The following is a 22,407-nucleotide window of genomic DNA, read 5'->3' as shown; positions in this document are numbered from 1 at the left end:
CATCCACAGCTCTGCTGTCTGTGTTCTAACCTGTTTCAAGACCTAATTGCCTATCACCCATGTACTAGCTCACCCACATTATTTCCCAGTTGCCCACCAGCTCAGATTCAAGAACTTGAGCTCCACATCTGAGAACTTCAAATCTGAGCTCTTGTATGTCACCTCTTATATATCCCATCCTTGGCACTCACACTTTCAGCTGCCTAGGTGCTATGCTCTGACCAGTTTTAAGTCCTGCTTTTTAAAAAAAATGAATTCTTGGGATGTGGGCTTTGCTGGCTGGGCCAGCATTTATTGCCCATCCCTGGTTGCCCATGAGAAGGTGGTGGTGAGCTGCCTTCTTGAACCGCTGCAGTCCATGTGGTGTAGGTGCACCCACAGTGCTGTTAGGAAGGGAGATTCCAGGATTTTGACCCAGCAACATTGAAGGAACGGCAGTCAGGATGGTGGGTGACTTGGAGGGGAACTTCCAGGTGGTGGTGTTCCCATGTGTCTGGCGCCCTTGTCCTTCTAGATGGTAGTGGTCATAGGTTTGGAAGATGCAGTCCAAGAAACCATGGTGAATTCCTGCAGTGCACCTTGTATATGGTACACACTGCTGCTACTGTGCGTTGGTGGTGGAGGGAGTGGTGGTGGAGGGAGTGAATGTTTGTGGATGTGGTGGCAATCAAGCAGACTGCTTTGTCCTGGACGGTGTCCAGCTTCTTGGGTGTTGTTGGAGCTGCACTTATCCAGGTAAGTGGGGAGTATTCCATCACACTCCTAACTTGTGCCTTTGTAGATGGTGGACAAGCTTTGGGGAGTCAGGATGTCAGTTATTCGTTGCACAATTCCTAGCTTCCGACCTGCTCTTATAGCTACAGTATTTATATGGCTAGTACCTCCAGGATGTTGATAGTGGGGGATTCAGTGATGGTAATGCCATTGAACATCAAGGGGCGAGGGTTGGATTCTCTCTTGTTGGAGATGGTCATTGGCACGAATGTTACTTGCCAGTTGTCAGTCCAAGCCTGGATATTGTCCAGGTCTTGCTGCATTTGGACATGGACCGCTTCAGTGTCTGAGGAGTTGCGAATGGTGCTGAACATTGTGCAATCATCAGCGAACATCCCCACTTCTAACCTTATGATGGAGGGAAGGTCATTGATGAAGCAGCTGAAGATGGTTGGGCCTAGGACACTACCCTGAGGAACTCCTGCAGTGATATCCTGGAGCTGAGATGACTGACCTCCAACAACCACAACCACCTTCCTTTGTGCCAGGTATGACTCCAACCAGTGGAGAGTTTTCCCCCTGATTCCCATTGACTCTGACTCTGGTTTTGCTAGGGCTCCTTGATGCCACACTCGGTCAAATACTGCTTTGATGTCAAGGGGAGTCGCTCTCACCTCATCTCTGGAGTTCAGCTCTTTTGTCCATGTTTGAACCAAGGCCGTAATGAGGTCAGGAGCTGAGTGTCTCTGATGGAACCCAAACTGTGTGTCACTGAGCAGGTTATTGCTAAGCAAGTGCTGCTTGATAGCACTGTTGTGGACCTCTTCCATTACTTCACTGACGATCGAGAGTAGACTGATGGGGTGGTATTTGGCCGGGTTGGATCTGTCCTGCTTTTGTGTACAGTACATAACTGGGCAAGTTTTCATATAGCTAGGTAGATGCCAGTGTTGTAGCTGTACTGGAACACAGGACACGGCAAGTTCTGGAGCACAAGTCTTCAGTACTATTGCCGGAATATTGTCAAGGCCCATAGCCTTTGCAGTATCCAGTGCCTTCATCAGTTTCTTGATATCACATGGAGTGAATCAAATTGACTGAAGACTGGCATCTGTGATGCTGGGAACCTCTGGAGAAGGCCGAGATGGACCATCTACTCGGCACCTCTGGGTGAAGATTGTAGCAAATGCTTCAGCCTTGTCTTTTGCACTGCTGTGCTGTGCTCCTCCATCATTGAGGATGGGGATATTTATGAAGCCTCTTCCTCCGGTGAATTGTTTAATTGTCCACCACCGTTCACAACTGGATGTGGCAGGACTGCGGAACTTTGATGTTGGTTGTGGGATCGCTTAGCTCTGTCTATCACTTGCTGCTCATACTGTTTGGCATGCAAGTAGCCCTGTGTTATAACGTCACCAGGTTGACACCTCATTTTTAGGTATGCCTGGTGCTGCTCCTGGGATGCTCTCCTGCACACTTCATTGAACCAGGGTTGATCCTGTGGCTTGATGGTAATGGTAGCGTGGGGGATGTGCCAGGCTATGAGGTTACAGATTGTGTTAGAGTACAATTCTGCTGCTGCTGATGGCCCACAGCATCTCATGGATGCCCAGTCTTGAGTTGCTAGATCTGTTCAAAATCCATCCCATTTAGCACGGTGGTAGTGACACAACACGACGGAAGGTATCCTCAATGTGAAGGCAGGACTTCGTCTCCACAAGGACTGTGTGGTGGTCACTCACACCGATACCGTCATGCGGCAGGCAGGTAGGTGAGGATGAGGTCAAGTATGTTTTTCCCTCTCGTTGGTTTTTTCACCACCTGCCGCAGACCCAGTCGAGCAGCTATGTCATTTAGGGCTCGGCCAACTCAGTCCATAGCGGTGCTACCGAGCCACTCTTGGTGATGGACATTGAAGCCCCCCAACCAGATTACATTCTGCGCCCTTGCCACCCTCAATGCTTCATCCAAGTGATGTTCAACATGGAGGAGCACTGATTCATCAGCTGAGGGAGGGCGGTATGTGGTAATCAGCAGGAGGTTTCCTTGCCCATGTTTGACCTGATGCCATGAGACTTCATGGGGTCCGGAGTCAATGTTGAGGACTCCAAGGGCAACTCCCGACTGTTTACCACTGTGCCGTCACCTCTGCTGGGTCTGCCCTCCGGTGGGACAGGACATACCCAGGGATGGTGATGGTGGAGTCTGGGGACATTATCTCTAAGATATGATTCCGTGAGGCTGTTGCTTGACTAGCCTTTGAGACAGCTCTCCCAATTTTGGAACTAGCCCCCAGATGTTAGTAAGGAGGACTTTGCAGGGTCAACAGAACCCAGGTCCCCAGAGCATTACCTGGGTCTCTGTATTACTAGTCCAGCGACAATACCACTACGTCATCACCTCCCCCCCATTGCTAAGGTTGTAGATTCCAGTGCAAGGTCCTTGGATTACTAACCTCATTGCACTTTTTGAATAAAATATTTGAGCCTCCCTCACTGTCCCTTTCCTCCAATTGTCGTCTTAACATCTGACATTTAAAATCAATAGTACAGTTGATCTACCCTTAGTGAGTTAATTTCTGTGGAGCCTGTACTTTCTATCTGCTGTGCTGATCTGTTTGATACATTTAGGCCTCTAAAGTAAATAATTACTTTCAAAATCTTAATTTGTCATAGAATTCAGCAATGCACAATGTCTGCAGTGATTTAAACCTACCACCAAGTTACTCAAATTTACAAGGTGAATAGAAAAGAAAATAAGTCCTTTAGTTCTGAACACCAAACTAATGCAGATCTGTTGTACAATTCATGAATACATTATGGATTTATAAAAATGAAACCTGCTGTGACATGAACCTTTTTTTTCAATCAACGTTTGCACTTTTCTTTTTAAGTTATTTGTTCAGGAGATGTGGACGCCCCTGGCTAGGCGAGCACTTATTGTCCATTCCTAATCACCCACGAAGGCGGTGGTGGTGAGCTGCCGCCTTGAACTACTGCAGTCCATATGATGTAGGAATACCCACAGTGCTGTTAGGGAGTTTCAGGATTTTGACCCTGTGACAGTGAAGGAGTGGCGATATAGTCCCAAGTCAGGCTGGCGTGTGGCTTGGATAGACCATGGTGACCATGCATCTGCTGCCCTTGTCCTTCTGGGTTGTCGAAGGAGCCTTGGTGAGTTGCTGCAGTGCGTCTTGTAGATGGTACACACTGCTGCCATTGTGTGTCGGTGGTGGAGGGAGTGAATGTTGAAGGTGGTGGATGGGGTGCCAATCAAGTGGGCTGTTTTGTTCGACATGGTGTCAAGCTTCTTGAGTATTGTTAAAACTGCACTCATCCAGGCAAGTGGGGAGTATTCCATTACACTCATGCCTTGTGAACAGGCTTTGGGAAGTCAGGAAGTGAGTTATTTGCTGCAGAATTCCCAGCCTCTGACCTCTTGTGAGCACAATATTTATATGGCTGGTCCAGTTCAGTTTCTGGTCAATGTTAACCCCTGGATGTTGCACTTGTTAATTGAAATTGTTTTGCTCATCAGTTAAATAAAGTGAACAGAATAAAATTTCTGTTTTAACTGATTTTTTTTTTGTAGAATCTAAAATGGAGGCATAGAAATAAGATACAAAACCTGGTTAATATGTGGAATTTTCTGCCAGTACAATTATTGAAGCAGAATCCACCAAATATTTTGGGAAGTATTAGATAGTTACTTGAGAAAATTGGATATTGAAGGGTATGGGGAATGAGTAGTAGTGATATTGAACTAGGTGGTTTCTCTATAAGAACAACAATATTAATATTTATAGCTCAATGAACATAATAACGCTTCCCAAATGCTTCATGGTTATAAAGCAAACTTAGATACTGAGTCACATAAGACAGTAAGAGGGCAGTTGGCCAAAAACTGGGTCAAAGACATAAGGATCACCTTAAAGGAAGAAAGAAAGATAGAGAATCAGGGAGATTGGGGAGAGAATTCCAGCACTTAAGGCCTGTGCAGCTGAAGCCTGGTTCATATTCTACATATTAACCAGGTTTTGTATCTTATTTCTATGCCTCCATTTTAGATTCTACAAAAAAAGAATCAGTTAAAACAGAAATTGTATTCTGTTCACTTTATTTAACTGATGAGCAAAACAATTTCAATTAACAAGTGCAACATCCAGGGGTTAACATTGACCAGAAACTGAACTGGACCAGCCATATAAATCCTATTTGCTAAAACTATATAAGGCACTATTTAGACCACACCTAGAATACTGTGAACAATTTTGATCCCCTTATCTAAGGAAAGATATACTGGCCATTGGAGGCAGTCCAGAGAAGGTTCACTAGGTTGATCCCAGGTATGGAAGGATTTTCTTATGAGGAGAGGTTGAGTAGCTTGGCCTGTACTCTTTGGAGTTTAGAAGAATGAGAGGCAACCTTATTGATACAAGATTCTTAGGGGGCTTGACAGGGTAGATGCTGAGAGGTCATTTCCCTTGTGGGAGAATCTAGGACCAGAGAGCATAATCTCAGAGTAAGGGGTCACCCACTTAAGACAGAAATGAGGAGGAATTTCTTCTCCCTGTTAACCTGTGGAATTCTTTACCGCAGAGGGCTGTAGAAGCTGGGTCAGTAAGTATTTTCAAGGCGGAGATGGACAGATTTTTAATCCGTATGGGAATCAAGGGTTTTGGGAAAAAGGCAGGAAAGTGGAGTTGAGGATTATCAGATCAGTCATGGTCTGATTGAATGGCAGTGCAGAATCGATGGGCTGAATGGCCTACTTCTTATGGTCTTCTCGAACAGAGCTGAGGGAGGGGCAGTGGCGTGCACAAATCACTGAAGGTGGCGGGGCAAGTTGAGAAATGGTTAAAAAGGCATACTGGATCCTGGGCTTTATAAATGGATGCATAGAGTACCAAAAGCAAGCTCTGATGAACGCTTTACAAAACATTGGTTCTGCCTCAACTGGGCTATGTGTCCAATTCTGAGCACCATACTTTAGGAAGAACGTGAAGGCTTTAAAAAAAGCAGAAAAGATTTACAAGATGGGTTTCGGGGGTGAGAGACTTCAGTTATGTGCATAGATTGGTGAAGCTGAGGCTGTTCTCCTAAGAGAAGGTTGAGAGGAAATTTGCTCATAATCATGAAGGAGTCCAGACAGAATAAATAGGGCAAAACTGTTTCCATTGACAGAGAAGGATCAAGAGGCAGAGGAGACAGATTTAGATAACTGGCAAAAGAACAAAAGGCAACATGAGGAAAATCTATTTTACGCAGCAAGTAGTTGGGAGCTGGAATGCACTGCCTGTAAGGGTGGAGGAGTCAGATTCAATTATGGCTTTCAAAAAGAAATTTGGTAAGGACGTGAGAGAATATTTGTAGGGCTATGGGGTAAGGCATGGGAATGGAATTAGCTAAATTACTCTTACATAGTGCCTGCACTGACTTGACGGGCCAAATGACCTTCTGTTGGTTCTATGATTGTATTGGGCAGTAATAAACTGCTCGGTAGAAATTTTATTCTGTTCTGAGTTCATGAAAGAATTTATTTAAGCTTGATAAATGCAATGTATTTCATTAATACAGCAGAGAAAGCAAATAAATGCCTAGACAATAAACTCTTCGCTCTTATTATCCTTGTTGTGCATAGTTAAGTAGTTGTTGTCTGCTGAGGGCCAACAGCAGGACATTTCTGCTTTGCAAGCTTGGTGCCCAAAATAGGTCAGAGATCCATTAGGAAGCATAAAGAAGTGCTGTTTACTGAGCTACTTCCTGGTATTTTGTTGAGACACAGCTGGTGTGGCGATAAGTTTTTTTTTAAAATGGACTCCCTCCCTGCTGAGAAGCTGAGTGACAGTTCAACTGTTAGAATTCAATAGATCTCAAAAGAAAATGAAGTACATTTTAATGGAAGCTACTGAACAAAGAATGTGTTTATTTCTGGCAGTTTAAACAAAAATCTTTGCATGCAACATAAAATACATATTATAATTTTAAGGCATTCTTTTGGATAACCTTTCTTTAAATGGTAACACATTCAAAAGGAATCTTTTACTAGGGCTATTTTTTAATGTCTCAAGCTGATGGTATACTGTGAATTTCAACAATATCTGATGATGATTGTCATCATTTCATAAGTAGCACACTTTTCTCATTCTGAAATCTATTTTAGGTGACACCTAATTCAATAATTATTTTGTTTATGCAATCTTCAGTTAAGAAAAATTTCTTTGGTCAGTTGCTCCAATTAAAATGTGATTTTTTAAAATTCACTCATGGGATGTGGGTATTGCTGGTTAGGCCAGCATTTTTGGCTCATCCCCAAGTGCCCTTGAGAAAGTGGTGGTATGCTGCCTTCTTGAGCTGCTGCAGTCCATGTGATGTAGGTACACCTGCAATGCTGTTAGGGAGGGAGTTCCAGGATTTTGATCCAGCGACAATGAAGGAACAGCAATATAGTTCTGAGTCAGGATGATGTGCGGCTTGGAGGGGAACATCCAGGTGGTGGTGTTCCCATGCATCTGCTGCCATTGTGCTTCTAGATGGTAGTGGTCATGGGTTTGGAAGTGCTGGCTAAGGAGGCTTGATGAGTTCTTGCAGTGCATCTTGTAGATGCTACACATTGTTGTCATTGTGTGTCAGTGGTGGAGGGAGTTAATGTTTGTGGAAGGACTCATTCCCATTGGTTCCAGTTTTGCTAGGGCTCCTTGATGCCACACTGTCAAATGCTGCCTTGGTGTCAAAGACAGTCACACTCACCTCCCCTCTGGGGCTCAGCTCTTTTGTCCATGTTTTGAACCAAGCCTGTAATGAGCTCAGGAGCTGAGTGACCCTGGCGGAATTCAAACTGAACATCAGTTAGCAGGTTATTGCTATGCAAGTGCCGCTTGATAGCACTGTTGATGACCCTTTCCATCACATTACTGTATTAGTTCAGTATAATAGCACACATTATTTCAGACAGTTTTACTAATTAAATTATTTTTGTGTTTAAAAGTGTTCTCCAGAACATGCCTTCCGATTTCTTAAAATGTTGGAATGTTGTGGGAGTGGGAATCCAACAGTCTGCTAATTAAAGTAAAGCAATGTGAGAAGCCATCTGGTCTCCCGAGTTTAGCGAAGAAAAGTCATTGTATTGGCATTTTAAGTTTCCCTCCCACTGCTTACTGGCTGCAAGTGTATTCAGGCAATCTCTTCTTCAGACCCCTCTGGAGCATCACCTGAGGCTGGCTGCATGTAGATATACACTATTCAGTTCATCTTTTGATTTTTTGCCTTCTAATCCCCCACTTCTGGACTCTTTAACTCTGTGAAGCTTATTTCCTGCAGTTCTATTACCAATATGCTGCATCAACATGTAACTAACTCTCCACTGAAACTAGTATCTACTGCCTACAAAGAGTTTTTCTTTAAGAAATGTGATAAATATTTAAACTTTTCAGAATGTTTGAGGTACAGTTAAATACTAATATGTAAATAGCTTAATTCAGCTGCTAATTCTAAATGAGAAACTGAATCAGTTGAGAGGTATCAATAATATTGAGATCAGAGAAAACAATGTACCATATGCATTAATTTATAGTGAAATAGACCTTTTACAAGTTTTAGTTGCTATTTTGTCATGAAAGTTGCAGCTATTTGCCTGCATAATGGATTCACTGCGCTCTTTTTGGAAAAAAAATTACTGGGTATTTAATTGTGTAATGTTGTATTAGATTTTTTCACCGTTATAGTCTTTAAATGCAAATTTTCCTCTTCTTTCTGATAAGGTGTGATCAGCATTAACTATTTTGTCAATGTGTAACGTGACAATGGACAGAAAAATTCAGTCCATTGTCTTTCAACATTTGGCGTAAGTACATTGTCATTATCACAGTGCAGTAGCCTAAGTGACAGCTTTCCATCCATCTTCTCTCTCAGATTGACTGCTTTTATACCTCAGAGTGCCCTCATCTATTGAAAATAGTGCCCTATATCAACTATTAAAGTACTTCATAAAGCCTGAAAGCCAAAACCAGATGTCTGATGCCGTCTTTCCCTAGCAGAAAGATGAGTTACTGTTGGCCAGTACCCCATTATTTTGGCTCAAGCACTGGTGAGGAAGCATTTGGAGGGATCATGAAATTGGAAAGCTACAATAATTTTAATCATATACATTAATTAAAGAATAATTCCAATTTCAGTGAGGAAAAAACCATGCATTGGGTTGTTAATTAACATTGTTATGAAGATAACTTATTCTGGCAGGAATCTGTTATAGTATGGAGTATATATGCTTGTTTTATGTTCACCCACATTTAAATGAAATAGTAATAAATAAGGAAAGCAAACAGCACTGATTTTTCTCTCTCCCTATCAATGTGAGCTTGTTGAAGACTGGGTCTATCTGAATTGGTAGGCCTTCACCTTTCTGTATTTTTATTCATCAAATGGAAATAATGAGAATGTTTATGAAAATTATAAATTATATTTTCACTGCCTTTCCAGGTGGAAAAGGGGAATGTTAGTGTGCTTTTCTCCCCTCCTGTGATGAATTCCCTCAAATTTTAATCTGTCGGTGTAGTGCAAGCGCTTGATAATTGTACGCTTGTGTACAATTATCATTTGGAACATGGTCCTCCCATCTGGCAAGTTCCCTTCACTTTTCACCCATGTGCCAATATTAATAAGGATACCAAGGATACTATAGTTCACTAAATGAGCAGGAACTAGAAATCATAATTATAACTGGTGGAGCCAGGGTGGGATCTGGGGGCACCAAAAATTCTAAATGATACAGATAATTTATATAGAGGGTTTTCCTCAAGCTGTAACCTGCATGTAAATGTTGATTATATCGCTGCTGCTCAGTGTAGGTTTTTTTATTCGTTGATGGGATGTGGGTGCCGCTGGCAGGGCCAACATTTATTACCCATCCCTAATTGCCCTTGTTCATTTGACAGGCCTCTGAATCCTGTTGGACATGTATCCTAGTCCCTTGATCATTGATGGGACAAACTCAATTACTTGGGTGGGAAAGGCTACAATAATTAAACATAGTGGTGTTGTCACTGGACTAGTATTCCAGAGACCCAGGGTAATGCTCTGGTGACCCAGGTTCGAATGGCAGATGGTGGAATTTGAACTCAATAAAAATATGGAATTAAAAGTCTGATGATGACCATTGCAGATTGATGTAAAAACCCATCTGGTTCACTAATGTCCTTTAAGGAAGGAAATCTGCAGTGTGGTTGACTCTTAAATGCCCTTTGAACAAGGGCCTAACCAGCGACACTCACTCCTGTGAACAAATATAAAATAATAAGGTGGGGGTCTAAAATGTATGCCCCTCCTCGGTTTCCTGTAGAATCTTAGCATGCTGCATGTTTCGTAACTTGGCTTTGGAGGCGGAGGAGAGCGAGGAAGGGAGCCGCAACAGCAGGAGGAAGAGGAGGAAGAATTTCAGGAGGAGGAAAGTGAAGAGGAAGGTGCACAGGAGGGTCCTTAAAAACGGTGTGCATGGCATGGACATTCAGAAGATAAGGAGTCTTCTTATCCTGCTCATCTAATATCGCTTTACCTGATGAGAATCTTCCAAGGCAGAGGAGAGAGTTTCCGACAGCATTGTAGGGAGCAAGCAATGCAGGAGGACACCTAGGAGACCACAACCATAATGTAGGTGCAGTGTAAAAATTTGAAAATGAGAAATTGTCGAAGACATCTTTGACTAGAAAAAAGCTACTTTCAACGAGATGAAAATGAAACGAATCCAGCTAAACTGGAAAGGAAAAATATGTGCACACAATGGAAAATGCTCAAGGGGCATTGATTGGTACAGACTAGACCCACTCCCATAGAATTTAAAGGTTGTGCAGCCGTGGTCTAATTTAATTGAATTTAGTTGCCTATTTAAAGTATATATACAGAGAGAAAGTAAGCTGCATTTTGAGAATAGTTAAGTGCATGACTAAGTAGTATTCTGTTTAAACAAACAATGTGTTGGTCTAGAGCTTGACCTAGAGCTAGGTCTGATGGTTTGCTTTTCAAAGAGGAGAATCAGATGGAGGTATACAGTGTAATGATCACCTGTTACGATTCCTATGCATCGCCGTCAATTATTTAAATATTAGACAGGAAAGATCCACCAGATTTTCTTACCAGTGATCAATGATGCATAATAACCCAAAAAGTAATTGTTTCCTTAACCATTATGTAATTAAGGTGTGAACATCTATTTACCTATTTCTTTTATTTGCCTCTGATTTGAATCTGCCCAGCTTGACCTTGTAGTTGGAGGTCAACATGCAGGCAAAAAGTGTCACCTGAGATTCTTGGTTGTCTCTCCAGGTTAAGTGGCATAATTCTGCTCAGTGCCATCCAGATACCCAAAACCAGCCTGCTGCTTGCTCCCATCATCTGGTCCTATTGTACTTTGCACTGCTTCTCTATTCTTTGGTGCAGATTTGATGAACAACTGTAATTTTTACAGCAAATTGAAACAATATTTCACACAACGTGATTTTTTAAATTTTTATATCCAAATGGCACCACAGATGAGTTACTCATCTTGGTATGATTACACTGCAAGGTCCAATGATGAATCTTCTTGCATCAGCCTTTCTGTTTTGTCATTTTTACATATCAAAGACTGATATGAACACACCCATTTTTGGAAATTACTGTGATCCAAAGCAGGAGTTGAGGAACAATACAAAAACAAAAGAATCATGTAAAGAACATTTGAAGGACTGGGTAACAAAAGACCAAGTGGATCTAAAATATTTCACGTTTTTATTTATAAATATAAATAATTTAAATCTTATGGGGTTGATATTACAGCTGTAAAGCAAACCTTGACATCCCAATTCCTTTATTACTGTAAATGTCTGTTTTGGTGTCGCAATACTTGAACTGAAGCATAAAATAAATGTGTTGACAATAGGGGGACCAATTTCCTTGTACTTGCGAATGCTAAAGGTTAATCATTCTGTTGCATTTCTTGTGCAGACAGGTTAATTTTATATATTTATTAAACTATAAAAGCATCCCTGCCTCCTCATTATTAATCATGGCTGCCTCTCAAACTTGCAAATGAGACCAAAATTTTATGGAGGCAATAGCACATATGTATTATGAAATAAATTGGCATAAAAGATATTTAGCATGAAATAAAAAATAGATTTGAAAGTGTCACGTCATAGCTGTAATTTAATTTTGTCTGATTCATTATAACCAAAATAAAACAGTCCAAAGCTTTGCTTTCATCAGAGGTTGCAGTATCTCTTGGTAATCTAATTTTGTCTGATTCATTTTAACCAAAATAAAAGAGTTCATAAGTGTCATTTATACAAATTTTAATATGCCAAAGTGTGAACATCTATTCTCCATTGAAATATAAAACAACACACCACAGTTGGATGAACCATCCAAAACTGTGAAAAATCTCGTTAGATTTGAAACTTCAAGTGAAAACCATAAATAAACCATAAATAAACCATTTTGTAATCGGTGTTTCATACGTATTATCTGCTTTTCTGCCAGTTGATGTTGGTGACTATCCAAAAGTTGAGTAACGTTTCTTTCATATTCATTTGGTAGATTGTAACAAGTTATATTCACTAATTCACCAAGAGAAATATCCTAATCTTCTAGTTCCCTGTGTCAAAGTCATAGAGTATTGTGTCACTGTGAAAATACATCCACAGTAGTCACAAAACAGAGTATGTTTTTCTTATCTTACAAATTCTGACGGTAATGTGGCTGTAGAAGATCATATGGCCCCGTCAAACTGCTCTGCCATTCAGTGTGATTACAGCTGAACTTCTGCCTGCTCCCCATATTCCTTGATTCCTTGAGAGATCAAAGATTTATCTGTCCCAGCCTTGAATGTACTCAACAATGGAGTATCCACAACCATCTAAGGTAGAGAATTCCAAAGATTCACAGCACTGAGTGAAGAAATTTCTTCTCATCTTAGTGCTAAATAATCAATCTCTTGTCCTGACACTGCCTCTGTGTTTTAGATTCTCCAGCCAAGGGAAACAACTTCTGTCAGTCCTTTCAGAATATTGTATGCTTTAAACAGATTACCTCTTATTCTTCTGCACTCCAGAGAATATAGGCCCAGTTTACTTAGCCTCTCATTTTAGAACAACCCTCATCTCAGGAACCAACCTAGTGAACCTCCTCGTACCGCCTTCAAAACGAGTATATCCTTCCTTGGATATGGAGACCAAAAATGCACACAGTGCTCCAAGTATGATCTCACCAAAGCCCTATACAATTGTAGAAGACATCCTTGTTCTTGTACTCTAAATCCCTTTGCAATAAAAACCAACATACTATTTGTATTCCTCATTGCTTGCTGTACCAGCGTGCTAACTTTGTGTTCCTTGGCACTTCAACATTTAAAAAGTATCAAGCCTTTTTTTAAAAAAAAACTGATTTTCTTTTTTTCTTACTACCAAGGTGAATAACCTGACACTTCCCCACATTAAACTCCATACACCATTTTTCCCCACTCACTTAACCCATCTATATCTCTTTGCAGCCACTTTGTGTCCTTCTCATAGCTTACATTCCTATCTAAATTTGTATCATCAGCAAACTTAGATACATTACTCTCGGCCTCTTCATCTAAGTCATTAATATAGATTGTAAATAGTTGAGGCCTCGGCACTAATCCTTGCAGCACTCCACTAGTTACAGACTGTCAATTTGAAAATGCCCCATTTATCCCTATTCTCTACCCCCTGTCTGTTAACCAATCCTCTATCCATATTAACATATTACCCCCAAATTTATGAGCCCTTATCTTATGTATTAACCTTGATATTAGGCTAACTGGCTATAATTCCCTGTTTTCCCTTTTCCTCCTCTAATAGCAGTGATGCATTTGCTAACTTCTAATCTGCTGGGAATGTTCTAGAATCTAGGGAATTTTGCAAAATCATAGCCAGCGCATCCACCATCTCTGCAGGTATCTCTTTAGAACCTGAGGACATAGGCCATCAGGTCCTAGGGAATTATTGGCTTGCAGTCCCTTAAGTTTCTCTCGTACTTTTTCTAACATTTGGTGCTTGGTGTTTAGCCATATCTTCCAGACATGCCTCATGGAAAACCAGAAGTTAAGCATTATTTGTGTGCAGTATTTTGATGTTAAGTTACTTTAGCTAATTAAGTATAGCATACAACTCCCTTCCTCCCTTGAACCCATTTCTTTACTCCTGATGGTGTAACTGTAATTTGATGTGCATTTATTACTGATCTACTTTGTGTGTTTAATCTCCTCATTAACATAATGGGGTAGATGATGTCTATAGATTTCCTAGTAAATCATAATTATATTCATGCTGTATGAGATTCCCAAGACAAACCTTTTGAATTGTGTGTGCGCGTGAGAGATTTTATAACAGATATTTCTCGGTGGCAAGATACTTTATTTTACCACCTAGCAATTTAAGCTTTCATTGTGCAATTTTTGATAGGCTCAAAGTTCTTTCCATTTAAACATAAATGATTTGGTTTTAGTTTAATATATAGCTGAGTAATTGCTGCAACAGACTATAGAAGGGTTTCTATTTGACACATTCCTATCCTGGTTTGTAATAGAATAGTGTTTTAAGGTGTGAAAGTTTGCACCTACAGTCCGCCAAGTGGTGAGTTACTTATCTTTGAGATCATCAGAATCCGCTCATAGAACCAAACCTTAGCTTACAGAATAGAAAGAAATTGCTCAGAATACCAAGTCAGACTTTTGCTGCTTGAGTTAAATTGATTGCAATGTTTTCTATACTTTGACATTTTATGATATATAATCAATAATTTGCCATTATGTGAGTAGAATGCAAAAAAAGTTTTTATTGAAAGGGTGTATTTAAAATTTTGAATATTTTATCTGTTATTTCTCTTGTGTTCAGACATGCACGGAGACACTTCAGTCAAGCTGAGGGAGGACAGCTGGATGAGGTGCGGCAAGTGATGGGTATGCTGGCTTTTCCCTCAGATACTCACATTTCACCTTATAAGGTAAGGGAGTTGATTTGTTAATTCTCCTTGTGATCTTTGTGTGAAACATAAACATCATAAATTACAGATCAGAGAGCCTGAAATATTGTTTTAAAACTATATCCCTTCAGAAGTATGCATGATACCCTTAATATATTTGTGTAATAAAAATGAATTCATACCTATCAGATTTACAATCCATGAAAAATTGCACAAAAACACTCAGTCTGTCCTGAGCCCAATTTGTTTTGTTCACACTGTGGTAGGGTATAGCTCAACTACTAGGGAACGCACCAACTTGGAAGGGAATGTCTGAGGTCATATTACTGTGGGCCATGTTCTATAGAATCATCGAATAACATAGCAGCGAAGGAGGCCTTCGACCCATTGCATCAATGCTAGCTGTTTTGAAGAGCAGCAATTATTCCCATTACCAGATTTTTCTGCATATCTCTTCAATGTATTTTCTTTTGCATATTTTGTCCAATTCCCTTTTGAAGGCTAGTATTGAATCTGTAAATGCCATTCCATCAGGTAGTGCACTCTAAATCCTAACCATGGGTTACATCAAAGAAGTTTTTGCTCATTCAATAAAAGCAAAATACTGCAGGTGCTGGAAATACTAACCAGGTCTGGCAGTATCCACAGAGAGAGAAACAGAGTTAATGTTTCGAGTCGAATATGATTCTTCATAAGAAGTTTTTCCTTATGTTGCCTCTGGTACTTTTGAAAACCACCTTAAATCTCTACTCTCTCAACCTTCAGCCCATTAGAAATAATTTCTCTTCTTTTACTCTTAACCTTCTGCTCTGAGGAGTGCAACCCCAGCTTCTCCAGTCTATCCAAGTAACAGTCATCCCTCATTCCTAGAACCATTCTAGTAAACCTCTTCTGAACCTTCTCCAAAGCCTTCACACCCTTCCTAAAGTGTGATGGGAGACTATAGTGCAAAACTGATGAACTTAGCATATTACCAAGCCCTTGGCTTAGAACTGGTATTACTTACAGATGAAATTGTGATTATATGTGTACTACTTTCAATTTAGTGTGATATATTTGCTGCTCACAAGTCATTCTTCTCCACACCGGGAAGACCTAACGCAACCTGGATGACTGCTTTGCGGAACATCTTTGTTCAGTCCGCGAGCCTGACCTTGAGCTTCTGGAGGCCTGCCATTTTAATTCTTCACCTTTCTCTCACACTGACTTCTCTGTCCCCGGCCTTTTTCACTGTTCCAATGAAGCTTAACATAAGCTCGAGGAACAGCGCCTCATCTTTCAATGACGCACTTTACTATCTTCCGGACTCAATATTGAGTTCAACAACTTCAGATCATCATTTCTTTTCCCCTAATTTGTGTTCTTTTTCTTTGCGGGTTTTGATTCTACTCTTGATTTTCTCTTATTTTTGCTTTTGGATGGTGGATGTTCATCATTCTGCCATTCGCACCTCTTCGAGACAAATCTTTTGTTTCTTTACTTGTTTCATTACCACTCCCCTTTGGCCTTGCATCACCAACTCGTTTGTCACTTAATTTCTCATGTCCTCTTCCCTATCACATCTTTTTTCCTACTTTATCCTCTTGCACTTGCTCATAACCTATTATATCTCTAACTTTTCCCTGTTCAGGTCATCTACCTGAAACATTAACTCTGTTTCTCTCTCCACAGATGCTGCTTGACCTGCTGTGTATCTCCAACATTTTCTGCTTTCATTTCTACCTTTTTCCCTCCAGCAGTACTTTCGAAAGCTACTTAAATAAAACTTTGTGACCATGTTTTCAGCATCCACTTTCTGTTTTCCTTTTACCCCAACTGCTGCTGTCCAGGTTTTTCATCTGTTCTGTGGTGCACTCTTTGCACTGTGGAGCTGTGGAAATGGAAGTCGTTGTTTACTTTGAGAGTTCAAACCTCTGAAGCTTGGGAGCAGATTTTATTTTAATATAGGTGTCACCTACTTCTGTTTCTATTGCAGGATCTTTTGGATCCAGCCCGATGGAAGATGCTTATTCAGCAGTTCAGATATGATAACTACAGACTTCACCAACTTGGAAATAGTTCTGTGTTCACCATAACACTTCAAGCAGGGCTGTCAGCCATAAAAACACCGTATCCTTTTACAAGTCTTGGTATCAAAGTTTCAAAGTGCTTAGTTACAAAAAAAAAGCTTAGTTATTTTTAAAGACATCTAAGCTTACACATTTCAGCCTTAAAACAACCAACTTGTGAAACCCTTGGTTGTGCGCATAGTCTTATGAGATGGTGCTTAAAATTGCAAGATTACTAGGAATATTGGGATAGTGGCATTCTGAACTAGATGTTTCTTTGAACCACTTGGATTTTTATAACAATCTGCCAGCTTACATAATTACTTTTTCTGGTGCTAGAAAATTGCTAGATTTATTCAAATAAAAACAAAAAATGCTGGAAGCCTCAGCAGGTCAGGCAGCATCCGTGGAGGAAGAGAGAGAAAAACAATCAGAGATAACAATTTTTAAACAATTGGAGAACTAGGGAAAAAGGCGGTGGGGAAGGAAAGATTATATGACAAAAGGTGCCAGGCAAAAGTGGGCGGTAATGAGGCAAAAAGAAACAAGATGGGTCCAGAGGTGGTTTAAGTGGCAATAGCAGGATCGTTACCAGAATTGCTAACTGAGAAAATAGGATTTGTGGCTATGACCAAATGTATTAAATTCAATTCACAATTTTCCATGTTAGAATTTGAACTGAAGACTCCTAGGCTGCCAATCTAGCAACATAAGCACTAGGCCACCATGCCCACCTACCTTTGGTGTCACAATTTTGTCATGTCTTATGTCACTTAATAGCACAGAAGTAACACTTGATTCCATAAGTTTAATAGATAAAGCTGTAATATTTTTTCATGTTTACTAAACATGGGTGGCTGGCTTTGGTGCACATTTAAAACTTCCATCATCCAGCTAGGCTTACAACTGGCTCCCCTGTCACTAAGCTTAAAAGCTATTAATGGTACTTTTAGGGCCAGCTACGAATTAATCAAATAAATGTAGCTTCAGCAGATAAAAATGGGTTTCAAAAGAGCCAGTTAGCGGCAAATAATGTATTAAATTCACAGACCAGCAGGCAAACCAGCAATTAATTAATGGAGCAGTGTATGAGGAGGGGTGAGGCATGGAGGACAGAGGTTGTGTATAGAAGTGCTGTGTTGAGGCCCAAAGGGCCATGGTGGTTAAAAGTCAATGGCCACAATTTGAGTAGTGCACGGACCAAGGTGGTAGACTTGAGACCAAATATTAAACCACCAATGAGGGCAGACATCTTGCTTTGCTAATCCTGAAATAGACAACTGATTATAATAGCTATCAAGTAGATAGCCTCTCTACACAGGTGAAAGGGAAAATTCTGACTGTTCATCAGGTATGTCCAAGCAGTCGTGGTGCAGTTAAGCATCTTGACTCCCAGTGTACTCTCCCATTTAGTCATGTAACTTCTCCAGAGGAGGAGGAGGAGGGGGGTAGGGGGGGATGCAAAAAAAAAAAGAATACAAAGGAAACAGACCAGTTCAGGAGTGGGAAATCTGCGGCATTTCTTTCAGGAAGTCTATTAAAGTGAGTTCCAGGAGATCAGTGATTATGATGTATACCAACAATATCTTATCTACTTTTTGTATGCAGTAACGTTAGCCATAGCAAGGAAGTCGTCCTGCACTTCTGTGCATGAACCATACCAGAAATCTCTCTATGGAAACAATGCTCCTTTAATGACACTGCTGCTGCCTGTAACAGTCCTACCTCCAGTGGCAATGCAATATATAATGTAATAGTATTAGTGCCAAAACGATGTTCCCAGGTGCTGCTTGAGGCAGCAATTGTTGAGATCATCCCCAGAAATCAATTGGGTGAGTCAAAATGAAGTCAGGATTTGTGACTTTCAAGCAATTGTGCCATTGCATCAGGAACTGCAGCATATCATGATAACCTTTCAGTTGAGGCAGTTCTGTAATATAAAGGGAATCTAAAATAAAAAGTAAGATGGGTGTATTACTTCCAACCTCTATGTGCAAGAAAGACAGAGATAGTAATTGATAATACTGAGATAGACTGACTCAATATGAGAGTTTAAAAAAATACATACTAGTTGCATATTCCAGGAGGCTATTATAATCAGTTGTCTATAAACTACTGCTGGAAATGCTGCCTCTGTAAGATGGAAATAACTCCAGCTGTTTTTCCCCTACTTTGTATTAATGCAGATTCCTTCCAGCAAGGAAGAATGCAAAATTGGAAAGCATGTCCTTTTGGAATGTAGTCATGTATTTTACACAGGTTGATAAGATTACCTTCAGTTATTGTGTCTCTGGGCTGGAGACTAATTTGAGATTACTGGTAGGAGTGGGGAGGAGGGAGGGTCATGTGCAAGAAGAAAGCAGAAGGTCAGGTGAAGTAAGATATGGGGGTAGCGTGAAGAGTGCATGATAATGGCAAATCCAGATTCCCTTCCATATTATATACCTGAGCAATATCGTCTACAGACAGTGTTACAAAGAAGATGGCACCTCTAAAAACCCAGACTGCCCTGTCTGTAGCAAATCTCTGAACAAACTTGCACAGCCTCTGCCTATGGCACACTGTGCCAACTCCCGACTGGTCTGCAAGATCTCTGGCGAAGTTATGAATGAAAATAATCCACCCATGATGCTACCTAATGGCTACGTGTATGGATACAATGTAGGTTTCTAACTTTTCTTTGGTAGCCTGCCAATCTTTATTTTCAAAATGATTATGAGGCCCAAAACCTCTTACATTTAATATTCGCAAGAGTTGAAGGAGGACACTTGGAGCTATACATTCTGTCCACAGATATTTTCAGGGGTCATCTTTTGGCTTATTGATTCAACCTGGTTGCCATTGTCCTTGAAATTCAGAAGGTAAATTGGCAACCAGACATAATTTATTGTAATGTACACTAAACAAACTGATCTGTTTCAACCCTTTTGAGTTTGAGATTTGAAGTTTCTTCTCAGAATGTTATACTGCTAGCAATTACTTGAGCATCCAAACTTAATGAACTCAGTCATGCCTTGGCATTTGACGTAACAGTGATGCAATCACATTTGTTTTCATCTTTCTTTGTTTCATTCATGGGATGTGAGTGTCATTGGCCAGACTAGACTATCATTTAGCCCCATCCCTCCCTAATTGCCCTTGAGAAAGTGGTATGAGTTGCCTTCATGAATGGCTGCTAACAGGGTGCTGTAGGTTCACTCACAGTGCTATTAGGATGAGTGTTCCAGGCTTTTGGCTCAGTGACAGTGAAGGAATGGCGATTATAGATCCAAGTCAGTATGATGTGTGACTTGCAGGGGAATTTGCAAATGGTGTTTCCATGTGTCTGCTGCCTTTGTACTTGTAGGTGGTATAAATCATCCGGTTTGGAAGGTGCTGTCAAAGGAGGCTTGGCAAATTGCTGCAGTGCATCTTGAATTTGGTACATTCTGCTGCCACAGTCTGTCAGTGGTGGAGGGAGTGATTGTTGAAGGTGGTATTGAGGGCTGCTTTGTCCTGGATGGTATTGAGAGTTCATGGAGCTGCACTCATCCAGACAGGTGGAGAGTTATTCCATCATTCTCCTAGCTTGTGCCTTAGATGATGGACAGGCTTTGGGGAGCCAGAAGATGAGTTACTCATCACAGAATTCTCAGCCTCTGACCTGCTCTTATAGTCATTGTATTTATATGGCTGGTCCAGTTCAGTTTCTGGTCAGTGAGGATGTTCATGGTGGGGGACTCGGCGATGGTAATGACATTGAATGTCAAGGGGAGATGATTAGATTCTCTCTTGTTGGAGATACTCACTACTCGTCACTTGCGTGGCATGAATGTTACTTTCCACTAATCAGCCCAAGCTTGAATGTTGTCCTGGTTTTGTTGCTTGAGGGCATGGACTGTTTCAGTATCTGAGGAGAGGCATATAGTACTGAACAACATGCAATCGTCAGCGAACATCCACATGTATAAGGGAGGGAAGGCAATTAATGTGGCAACTGAAGATAGTTAGGCCTAGGACACTGACCTGAGGAACTCCTACATTGTGCCCCGTGCTGAGATGATTATCTTGTGATATGAAAGTTTTACCCACCACTGCTTGCTTGTCCCATTTGAAAGGAAGTGCCAGAAATCATGTTAGCAACGGAGATAAATGCAACAAAAGATAATTTATAACTTTGTTGTAAGAATAAACATTCACATTGGCTCATTAATTATAGAAAAGCAAACTGGGCAGTAGAAAATATCCTTATTACAGCATTAAAAATTATGAAATGAAGAGACATTTGGTGCAACAAGCTTGTTCCTTCTACACATCAATGGTATAACTTATCAGTTGAATAATTCAGCATAAGGCTGTTAAGGGTTTTCTCCTGCAGGATTAACTTATAACTGACATTGTGGTTAATTCTCCCATCTGCTTGCTTGTAAGTAATCAGTCGGCTGATGATTTACAGATTTTTGTTCTCTTTCAGTCACTACTTTCTATTCGCCAAGATGACAAAATCATCTGCCCAAGAACCAAAGAGGTTTACAACTTCTCCCAAGCTGAAAAAGTGTACATCATGTAGAAATGTGGAAAGGGGCAAGGCTAGAATCTGAACCACAGGATAATGTTGGTCAAGCTTATCCTGTTGGCTGCTGGGGGCTGCTGATTACCTGTGGCAATGCACCTTTTTATTGGTGGGATGTGTGTGTCTCTTGCGACCAAAGATCCAAAAGGAACAAGAAATACACTTACTATTGTATGATGACAAAAAGGAGCTTATGATGAACTCGGGCAGAGTTTGTACTGAAAAGGTGAAATAAAACAAATGAGGCTTTGACATGGGTTTTGTAGTGGTTTACATTATCTGAAGAATTTTGACAGTTTTCAAATGTACTTCATTCGTAAGTTTAACTTTAGTAACTCGCATTAGTGTTGTGCTTGGGGGTACAATATTGAACTTGTTCGGCTGCCTTATTTCAAGCCTTCAAAACTTACGTAACTTGCACAACTGCAACTAAAAAAGTGTTTTCAGGTCGTAATGTTTTAGAGTAGTTTGCACTAATATACTTCAGTTTAACCGGATCAGCTGTAGAACAAAAACCTACCATATTTTGAGCAATTGTGATAACGTTCCAAGTACTAGAGGTTGGAAATTCCAGGAACCTTACATTTTAGCACTATTTATGCATGCAGATACTGTTAGATTGTAGACCAAAAATTATATCTTCAAGAAGGTTGGAAGCAGTTGTTAATTAAAAAAAAAAATCAAATAAAACCTTGTTTTGTTTTTTATTTCATCGCACATCTATATTCAAATTAACTGTTTATTTTTTTTTAGATATTTTTCCACTAATCCCTTCTGAAGATGTTGGCGTGTATTTGAATATAGTTTTGAATGCTTGTAAATGGCCATTTGTGTTAGCTTAGAGCAAGGGTTGTGTGCCAGTAATATATATATTGTTGTATGTAAAGTAAATAAGGTTTTTAAAATGCTGAAGAAGCTTCATTTAAAATTAAATTAAAATGCAGACCTTACCAGTTTAGCGTGATCCTTGCCCTTGCTTTTCCTTGCTGAGTTTTCCAATGTCTGGCACATATTTAGATACTTTAAGCTGCACGCAGGCTTCTGAGTGATCAGTTATTAACCGGCTCTTGAGAGGGACAGAGCACTGACTTCGTGTGTGAAAATACCTGTTAACACA

The 22,407-nt window shown here is 40.4% G+C and overlaps 1 protein-coding gene across 2 annotated transcripts in view; it reads left to right on the top strand.

Annotated features, from left to right (window-relative positions):
* maea (macrophage erythroblast attacher, E3 ubiquitin ligase) overlaps window positions 1-21,980 on the top strand; it is a 171,908-nt gene extending 149,928 nt beyond the window's left edge. Inside the window, exons 6-10 of one of the 2 annotated variants that reach the window (XM_078553618.1) lie at window positions 12,850-12,939; window positions 14,603-14,711; window positions 16,666-16,799; window positions 19,204-19,399; window positions 21,192-21,980. In XM_078553618.1, coding sequence (XP_078409744.1) covers window positions 12,850-12,939; window positions 14,603-14,711; window positions 16,666-16,799; window positions 19,204-19,399; window positions 21,192-21,287 — 625 coding nt within the window. In that variant the 3' untranslated portion in view covers window positions 21,288-21,980. The remainder of the gene's footprint in view (window positions 1-12,849; window positions 12,940-14,602; window positions 14,712-16,665; window positions 16,800-19,203; window positions 19,400-21,191) is intronic. The other variant, XM_078553628.1, reaches the window with a different exon arrangement.
* Window positions 21,981-22,407: the final 427 nt, after the last annotated feature.

This window comes from Cetorhinus maximus, chromosome 1 (genome assembly GCF_964194155.1).
Source record: "Cetorhinus maximus chromosome 1, sCetMax3.hap1.1, whole genome shotgun sequence".
In the NCBI taxonomy this organism is placed as follows: Eukaryota; Metazoa; Chordata; class Chondrichthyes; order Lamniformes; family Cetorhinidae; genus Cetorhinus; species Cetorhinus maximus.
This window is presented reverse-complemented; position numbering and strand designations above follow the sequence as displayed.